Source organism: Oenanthe melanoleuca, chromosome 4 (genome assembly GCF_029582105.1).
Source record: "Oenanthe melanoleuca isolate GR-GAL-2019-014 chromosome 4, OMel1.0, whole genome shotgun sequence".
Taxonomy (NCBI): domain Eukaryota; kingdom Metazoa; phylum Chordata; class Aves; order Passeriformes; family Muscicapidae; genus Oenanthe; species Oenanthe melanoleuca.
In genome coordinates, this window is record NC_079337.1 from 34,884,154 (window position 1) to 34,893,569 (window position 9,416).

At 47.7% G+C, this 9,416-nt stretch overlaps 1 protein-coding gene across 3 annotated transcripts; it reads right to left on the reverse strand.

The window, feature by feature from the left end:
* Positions 1 to 3,239: 3,239 nt before the first annotated feature.
* On the reverse strand, positions 3,240 to 5,618 carry HMGB2 (high mobility group box 2). 3 transcript variants are annotated; one of them, XM_056489557.1, is made up of 5 exons: positions 5,427 to 5,618; positions 4,836 to 5,006; positions 4,523 to 4,668; positions 4,255 to 4,429; positions 3,240 to 3,781 (listed from the first exon to the last, which is right to left on the reverse strand). In XM_056489557.1, exons 1-5 carry the CDS (start codon positions 5,583 to 5,585, stop codon positions 3,626 to 3,628), a joined length of 807 nt encoding a protein of 268 aa, XP_056345532.1. In that variant the 5' UTR covers positions 5,586 to 5,618; the 3' UTR covers positions 3,240 to 3,625. The 3 variants fall into 3 exon arrangements, with proteins under 3 accessions (XP_056345532.1, XP_056345533.1, XP_056345531.1); XM_056489558.1 differs by having other exon boundaries at positions 4,836 to 5,009; positions 5,505 to 5,573; XM_056489556.1 differs by having other exon boundaries at positions 4,836 to 5,009; positions 5,427 to 5,573.
* Positions 5,619 to 9,416: the final 3,798 nt, after the last annotated feature.

The window sequence follows — 9,416 nt, forward strand, 5'->3', positions numbered from 1 at the left end:
CATCTAACACTTAAGACAGTTTTAAGTGAAAAAAATATAAAGTACAGTTCAGAGTTCAGCCATTTCATCAGCTGAATTTCCTTAGAACTCTTGGATGAATACCATCTGTCCTGTCATTTTGTTTCAAGTTCTTTTACACTTGGATTTGAGACAGATGCTTCACCATGCCTCTTCCATTAAAAAATTTTGCCATGAAAACTGCCCGAAACTCCTCTACAAGGTTAGAAAAGTTTTTTTTTCTAGGCATTGCTACTGTATTGTGAGCATCATTGTCCCTAGGGCAGTTTTGCAGCCATTTTGGTTCTGTGGATGAACAGGCCTTGGGTGAGTTAATTTTCTTCCTGGTAGCTGGTACAGTGCTGGTTACTGGATTTAGGGGGAGGATAATGCTGGTAACACACTGATTTAGTTGTCACTGAGCACTAAGTGTTTACACTTAGTCAAGGACTTTTCAGCTTCTCATGCTGCCCTGAGAGGGAGGAGGCTGGGGGGGCACAAGAAGCTGTCAGGGGACAGAGCTAGGACAGAGTCCCCACCACTGAATAAAGGGATATTCAATGCCATGAGTCAGTGTGTAAATAGGTGAAAGCTGGCTGAAGGACACTCTGGAAACTGGCTGGGCATGATTTGGTTGTTTTCCATTTGCATCACCTGTTTTATCTCTCTTTTTGTTATTTTCCTTTTTAGTATAATTTATTCATTTATTGTTATTTTATTTCAGTTATGAAGCTGCTTCCGTCTCAAGGCATGAGTTTACTAACTTTTACTATTTCAACTGTCTCCCCCGTCCCACCATTTGGGGGCTTGGTTGCTGGTTGGAGCTCAGCCACGACAGATGTGTTTGAAAGTTATTAGTCTATTTTCTCATGTTGCTCTGATGCTCTTTTGCTTTGCCACATGTAGCTGTGTCTGGCCTGTTGATGTGTGGCAGGTATTTTTTGCTTCCTGGTTTAGAAATAACTTGAAATTTCTTAAAACTGCTTTCCTACATTTCTTATTCTCATCCTTCCTCTTTATCCATCTCAGACCTATTTTTGGTGGTCTTTTGGTCTGCTCTACTGTGTGGGATGTCTTTATGCTGGATGTCTAGTGCAATGTGAGAGTTCTCCCTAGTGCTGCAACCATTTGGGGCATCCCTTTTAGTTGTGGTTTTAGGCCTCCCAGTTCACCTCCAGTGAGTTATTTCACAAGTCTGTCCATATTGAACACTGACATGAAAAACTAATTTAGCTTTTCTTCTATGGCCTTATCTTTACTGAACATTCCCCTTACACTTTGATAACTTATTAGTCCTTTCCAGCACGTGCACACAGATGGGCATTACCTGAACTCCCTGACCTGACACATCATACTTATTAAAGCTTAATTTGAAAGCAGTAATTTTAATGTACTCTCTTCCATTTGCCTTTATATTGAACATCCTTCTTAGCAAAAGGACAAAATATGTTTGAGGTTGTTTTAAAAATGCTAATTATCTTTAGTCATTACATCATTCTCAGTTGATAGATCAGCCTGATGCAGAGCTTTTGCTGTGAAACTTTTAAGGACACCTGAAGGGTTATATTTTGTTTCAATTAAAAATAAAAAATGAAAAAAAACTGAAACAAAACAAGTATTTCAAATCATCAAATTAGTCAATTCACTCTGACTTTACTCCTCCACTGCAGAAAATTTAAATAATCTTATCAGAAAGACTTCATGAAGCATCACTGTTCTGCTCAGGGAGAGAATGTTAGAGGATGTGATGGTGCATTTCTACAGGGAAGTCTGAACAGGATGTGGTAACAAGATCAGCATGTACACACTATAACAGGGAATTGCCTCAGATGGAAGAATTTTTGAGTTACAGATACAGGTGCTGTAGGACTGCAAATTCTACAGCAAAAAATGCTCTTGAGCACTGGAGGTGCTGTGCGCAGAGCCACTGCCTCTCACTTGTAGTTTATGCCTGTGGCTGCATGGAATCTGAGCCAGGAAAAAGGAGCCATTGATCTCACCTCTGCTGAGTTATCTCTGGCAGGTCCAACATGTAAAACAGCAGCTAATCCTTCTGATGATACTTAAGTATCTCAGGGGCACAGTGGGGAGGAAAAAGCAGCTCTGGGTTTCCAAGGCTCTCAGAGATCAACACCTACTCCCGTATAAAAATGTTTGAATTGCCTTTACTGTTACTTAATTTCCATGCTTACAAGAATATAGTGTTTTTCTTAAGCCTCTTTTTTCAGAAGGTGCTGTGTTATCTTTGACCTACCCAGTGACATTTACCATAGTAAAGTCCTGAAAACACTTTTTATCTTGCACATAGTACAATGATGGGACACAAACTTACTTCATAAGCTAATGGACAATAGGGAGACATTTTAAACAAAATCTTGGAAGCCTGCCCTTTATATTACTTAATTTTTAGACATTACACTTTTAAGGGCTGGGCTTTCAAGGGCTAATAAAAGTTATTTCCTGGTATTTAGCTCAACAAATTAAACTTAAGCAATTTAGTTTAGCTGCAGGATGTCAAATTCCCCAGTTGAAAATATTTTTAGGTATCTAGATTTAAACCTTTATATATACTAAAGTAAAATAAAAAGTGAAAGCCAAGAAACAGTATAACTGGTGACACTGTTACAACCACCAACAGGAGTGTATCAGGAGCACTTGTTCTTTACAAATGCCTTCAGGAATCTACTGGCATGTGTGGGGATAACATTCCAACATTTTTCATGCTGTTCTGCAAGCTGTGTATTTTATGAGAATCCACTAATACTGGAGCCAGGGGGAGAGGGAAGGAGTAGCAACATCTGGGAAGACATGTCTCTAACCACATCTGTCTTGCAGCCAAGGCCAGTGACCCTGAGCTCTGGAAGGGAAAGTTCCAAACATTCACTCATTATCAGCTAGTATGCCAAAACAAAGACCTGTGCTTCAGCAGTCTGGGGAAAGAAGATAATCCAGGAGTAATTTCCCAAGAACTTCACTACTTAAGAGATTTATTTTTCACCCACAAGGTAACACAGGCAAGTGCTACTGCAAGGAAAGCATGTTTTAGCTAACGGTAGTGGATGTGGCAGAGGAAATCAGTTAAAGGAGTTGAAGTGGCAGCAAAAGCTCCACGAGTCAGTGCCTAAGGGACTCGCCAGTTCTGCAGGAACAGCAAGAGCCCAACAACACTGCATGTTCCCACACAGGATTCCAGCATTCTGGGGGTGCCCAGCCTCTCAGAAACATCATGAACACAAAAAGAATCATGTACAACATTTTATTACAAAACTGTTAAAAAAAGTAATACAATGCAACAAAATACTACAAAATATAAGATCAGCTATTAAGCTACCTTTGTTTTACTCAGCTGAAAAGAAACACCTGGCTATCAGTCACTGAATTTCAATAAAACCATTAAATATGCAGGAACAGCAGAAACATTCAACAACTGTTTTGTTCCAAACCGAACTGTAGCAGCCCTTGGCTACTGCTTACATTACAAATTGCAGTCTCCCTACAAAGAACCACATTACTTATACACAATTCTGTACAGATTTTTATACTGAAGCTAACAATGAGCTGCACTTGAGTTCACATTCTTAGCAAAATATTGGATTCTGAACATAAATCTTTACAGCAGGACATTCATTTATTCTTCATCCTCATCTTCTTCCTCCTCTTCCTCCTCCTCTTCCTCTTCTTCCTCCTCCTCCTCTGGTTCTGCTTTCTTCTTAGATCCTGCAGGCCTGCCTGGGCCCTTTTTCCCTACATCACCCTTGCTCTTGGCACGATATGCTGCAATATCCTGCAGGAAAAACACTGTTAAGTTGCTAGCAACAGAACGCTGAAGACAAATTTGTACTGCTTTGGTATTTCAATACTACTGTACTGCAAAGATCAGATACAGTGAATGCAAAAAAGCAGAATTTCCACCTTGGGATTTTCATGCTTAAATCTTTTAGGCAAAAGAACATGCAATGCAGACAGTTTTAAGAATTTTATGACCACTGTGCTTTGGAGTCTGACTACATTTTATTTTAGCAAGCAGGTGACCTGCTTTCTGGTAGTAAGGCATCCTACTGGTAAAATCTCTAGACATGCAAAACCCACATCCAGGTTCACTGTAAGGGCTCCAGATACCTACCCCACCACACCTTTCCATGTCTTCTGAAGCCTGACATAAGCACTAAGAATTATAAGCCCCGTGTAGTTCGGGTGCAAGACACCCAGATTCAGGTATTTACAGTGAGCTCCACAACTTTATTACTTTTACTGTACCTTTTCATACTTCTCCTTTAGTTTGGCAGCCTTCTGTTCATATGGCTGTTTGTCTTTGGCCGACTGTTCGGACCACATTTCACCTAATTTCTTTGCTGTATCTCCAATAGACAAGCCAGGGTGCTCATTTTTGATTTTCGGACGGTGTTCAGAACAGAAAAGGAAGAACGCAGATCTACATCGAGAGACAGTAATTAAAGTAAAGTATCAAGCTATTAGAACTAATACTTTTTTCTGTGTAGGAGGAGGGAGTCATAGAAACACTCACGGTGGTCTTTTAGGAGCGTTGGGGTCCTTTTTCTTTCCCTTCTTCTCGCCTTTGGGAGGAACATAGTTTTTCATCTCCCTGTCATAGCGAGCTTTGTCTCCTTTAGCCATTTCTTCAAACTTTCCTTTTTCCTTGCTTGACATTGTCTGTGGACAGACGGAGGGGAAAGAAGAGTCTGGATGAGATAAAGCAGCTACTGACCCACTAACGCCTAAGCAGCAGCTGCTACCAGGGATCTTTTCCCAGCAGCCCGGAGCAGGGGCGGGGGCCGGCCCGGCTCGGGCTCAGCCCGGCTCGGCCCGGCCCCGCTCACCTTCCACCGCTCCGAGCACTTCCGCGAGAACTCGGCGAAGTTGACGGACGAGTCCGGGTGCTTCTTCTTGTGCTCCTCGCGGCACGTCTGCACGAAGTAGGCGTACGAGGACATCTTGCCCCGCGGCTTATTGGGGTCGCCTTTGCCCATGGTGAGGTCGGCGGCGGGTCCCTGCTGAGGAGGAGAGGCGGCGTGAGGCGGGGCCGCCCCTCAGGCCGCTCCCGCCCCTCGCCCGCCGGCGCCTTCCCGCCCAGCGCGCCGGCCCCGCCCCGCCGGGCCCCTCAGCCCGCGCCCCCCGCCGCGGCCGCGGCCCCTTCCGCTGCCAGCGCCTCTCCCGCCCCCCGCGGCTGCGGCGGGCAGCCCGCCCGGCCCCGCCGCCCGTGCCCCAGCCCGCCCCGCCGGGGCCGGAGCCGCCGCCGCCCTCCCGGCCCCACCCGCCCGCCAGGAGTCCTCCCCTCAGCGCCGGGCGCGCCGCCCGCCGCGGGAGCCCCTCGCTGCCCGTGCGCGCAGCACCGCCGCCGGCGTGCGCTCCTTCCCGCTCTCCCTCCGTCCCTCCCGGGGCGCTCCCGCCCCGCGGGTGCGCGGCCTTGCCTGGCTGAGCGGAGCGGGCGGCGCGGGGCTCTGCTCCCTCAGGTGCTGCTGCCGAATGGTGCCCGGCCGCGCTCTTACCGCCTCTTGTTTTCCGCGGCACTGCCCGCCACAGCAACCCGACCCGCGGCGCCCGAGAGCCCGCCCCCCGCCGCAGCCCATTGGCCGCCGCGCCGGTTCAAACTGCCCCAAACCCCGCCCCCTCGCGCGGAGGCCGGACGGGATTGGCTGCCTGCCGCTCTGACGTCAGCCGCCGAGCTACTCCCGGGCTAGGTCGAGCGCGAGGGGGTCGTTGGCGCTCATACCCGTTGGAACCGGTTGGGGTGAGGAGAGCGGGGGGCGGGGCTGGGCGGAGCGCGCTGGGCGGCGATTGGGCGGGAGGGACGGTTTAAAAAACCGCGGGGGCCCCCGCCATTGGCCGGCGGGGCTGCGGCCGCTCTGATTGGGCGGAGCGCGGGGGCTGCGGCGTGGTTTAAAAATACAAAGGGAGCGGGGCCGGCGGCGCCGGGCTGCGTGTGCCGGGAGCGCGGTCAGCGGGTCCCTCAGCTCGGGGGCGGCGCCGGGCTGCGTGTGCTGGGAGCGCGGTCAGCGGGTCCCTCAGCTCGGGGGCGGCGCTGGGAGCGTGTGCTGGGAGCGCGGTCAGCGGGTCCCTCAGCTCGGGGGCGGCGCTGGGAGCGTGTGCCGGGAGCGCGGTCAGCGGGTCCCTCGGGTCCCTCAGCTCGGGGGCGGCGCTGAGAGCGTGTGCCGGGAGCGCGGTCAGCGGGTCCCTCAGCTCGGGGGCGGCGCTGGGCAGCGTGTGCCGGGAGCGCGGTCAGCGGGTTCCTCAGCTCTGCCTGCCCCAGCTCGGGGGCGGCCGGGGCAGCAGCAGCGCCGCCCCCTCTCTCCCAAATTCACCTCCCTCCGTCCGTCCTTCCCTCCGCGGGGCGGGGTCCTGGCGGGCTGTAAACCTTTCTGGGAGTTGGGTTTCGGCGCCCAAGCGCGCCGCGTTCCTGGGGACCCCGAGCTGGCCCGGCCCGCCCGCCGCGGGGTCGGGGCTGCGGTGTGCCTGCCCCCGGCTCCAGTGCCGGGCCCCGCGAAGGAGAGTGTGTGGTTAGCGGCGATCCCCGGGCGGAGAGAGCTCCTGCTGCTCTCCGGGCTGCCCGTGAGAGGCGAGTTCCAGCGTTCCCGCGGCCAGCCCGGCGCTGAGGAGGGAAGGTGTCGGCTTGGTGCTCTGTAAAGTGCCAGCTGCAGCGCTGGAAATAAAGCCTGGGACCAATCTCGGTCGAACTGAGGTTTTAATGCAACCCATACCCGTGGTTTGCATTAATGTTATCGAGTGTAATCGCCAGCAGCAAGTCCGGCCCATTGGGTTTGGGGAGAAAACTGAAGTTTCCATACATTTACTTAAACTGCGATGTGACCACAGACCAGGTGATAATGGTTTTGCCTACGTTGGTTTTCTTCTGCCTGATTATTTTCATCCAGTTCTCTACTTTAGGTAAATATTCTTAGTGAGCTGAGTGGTTTTTAACACTTGTTTTTTCAGGTGTAGTTCATAGCCCTGGTGAAAAGCTTTGTTTAGTGAAGATGTGATGCCTTCAGTGGAGTTTTAATCGTGTTAACCTTCCTCAATTGTAAGAAAAAGCAAATCCCTAAGCTATGTGAGAGCACTGAGTAGCTGCAGGTGTGAGAGTGGGCAATGTCTTGATCTTCAGTCTCCCCCGTTCAGAGTTCCTCAGTATAGGAAGAACTTACCAGGTACAGTTCTTCAAGCTTTTCTTTCCCTTCTGACAAGTACATGCTCAGGTGGAACAGTTCACTAAAGTAGTGAATGCCTCCTTTTCCCTATTTCATTTTAAGCTGTGTGTGTTTGCCCAAAGTGCAACCCTAAAAGCCAAAATCCAGTACAGAAGAGGGTAACTGGGAAGTAAATTGACAAAGCAACCCACAGATATGCATTTGCTCTGCAGATGTCAAAGCCTTCACAAACCAGTTATCCAAAATCTTGTATCAGTTCACTTATGTGGCTATTACTCTTGATAGTGTTTAGCATACAAATAAAGCATAGCCTTCCTTACCTTCCAGAATAAACATTTGCATGGAGAATGTTTCATGTTCCGGTTTGGGCTTGTTACTACTGTATTCCACTGCTTCTCTGTAGCAAAATAATGTTCTCAGTTCTATGGTACTGAGTTCTGTGCAGGTCTGTGTATCCACTTGGCAGAGATTTGTTTTGTCATGTGTCTTTAAAAATGCCTTTGCTTCATATTTTACACAGAAAGCACAGCACTATTTTGTTTGATGAGTTAAGCTCCCAGATGGATCACTTATTTTCTTTGTGGTAAACCTCTGTAACACAGCTTCTTGTGAAGTGTTTTCTAGCTAATAATTTTGTAAAAGATGGTCGAATTTTACAATACTGGTGCATACTGTGTGAATTGTAGTGCAACCATTGGTATCTGTGGTGTAAAAGCATTCCTCACTTGCCAGATTGACCTAGATACTCTCTGTCAGTTATTGGGATGGGTGGAGGGGAAGCTTTAGGTAAGTTTATTAACATTTTCACTCTTTTAACATTAATATAGCATGTTCATGGAAAAAAAATTACTTTGGAACAGTCTTTGGAAATTTTATGTTGCAATTGCAGTAAGACTTCCACTGTTGCATCTGTTTTTATATCTGCTCTAACAATATGAAGAGAATTATTGCAGAAAAGCAGGTGAGGTGATAAAGTATAATTATTGCTGTGGGAAAAAATGAGATCTGCCTTTCAAATTATTTAATAAAATGTTTTAAGAAAGAAATTAGGATCTTTACCTGGAAAAGAAAACTTTTGTCCACTTTCCTAGATCCAGAGTGTTACATCATGCTGTCTCATACTACACAGGGCACATAAGAAACCAAAGAGTTGTTCTTCTTAACATCTGTCTGTCCTCCAACAAGGAAGGCAGTATTGAGGATTTTCCATGCTTGAACATGGTACTGGAAGCTTCCCACAGCAGTGCCAATGTTGAAAGCCCCACTCAAGAATGCCGATGTTAGGAACTTGTCATTCCCAAAGCCGTGCCTTCCTCCCAGCGCCCTCATGCCTGGAAAAGTGCTTCTCTGCTTCCACAATAAGCTGTCACTGTTTTTCATTGAGTCACACTGTTCTTTTTCAGACAAAATCACAATTTCTGTCTCCAGAGATCCGGTCACTGTTACTCTTCTGAAGCAGTGCTCTATGCAGTATTGACTGTGGTCGGTACGCGTGGTTAATTTATTAACCACATGTGCATGACACTTGTGGGGAGCAAGCATAAACTCCAGGACCTGGAGTGTGCTTCAGTGTGAATAATTCTGCTCATGAAATGACTCTTGGGTTTTATAGCTCCCTGGCTTTGAGCCCTTCTGAGTTTCTAATCTGCCCCACAATTTGGGGTGCTATTGTTAACTTGATTTAATCTCCAGTAAACTGCAAGTGAGGAGAGATAAGCAATGAGGCTGGAAATGCAGGATTGGAAGTAAAGATCAGATGGGTGAGACCAGGTTACGGAGCCAAGAAATGGATTTAAAGAAAAGTATCTCATGGACAACAAAAATGTGTAATGGGAATGGTAGTGCTTTCTGTCATACTTGTATCTCTTGGCTTCTGTGGGCTGCTTCTAGAGCTTTTCTGGACAGTGGTGTCAGTGTGGACAAAGCAAGGGAAGAAAGGAACAAAGGCCTTTTATTTGAATTAAATCATCAGTGGATACATTACAACAGATACTGTTCAGCTGAGGAGATTGCAAACTGCAGTTGCATGACCTTGACTCTGACCAGACTTTCATTCTGGTGTATTTATGTAGTGATGCTGTCAGTTTTAATTCAGTCAGCTGGATAAGGAAGCTCTACTGTCCCCAGAAAATCTCCTACTAGCCAAAATCCTGTATGGAATATGCCTTAATGTAGCCTAATGGCAGTAAAATTCTGCTTTGGAAAGTTGTCACTCTTGATTGATAGGCAGTTTCTTCTGGACCTGAAAAGTCAGTG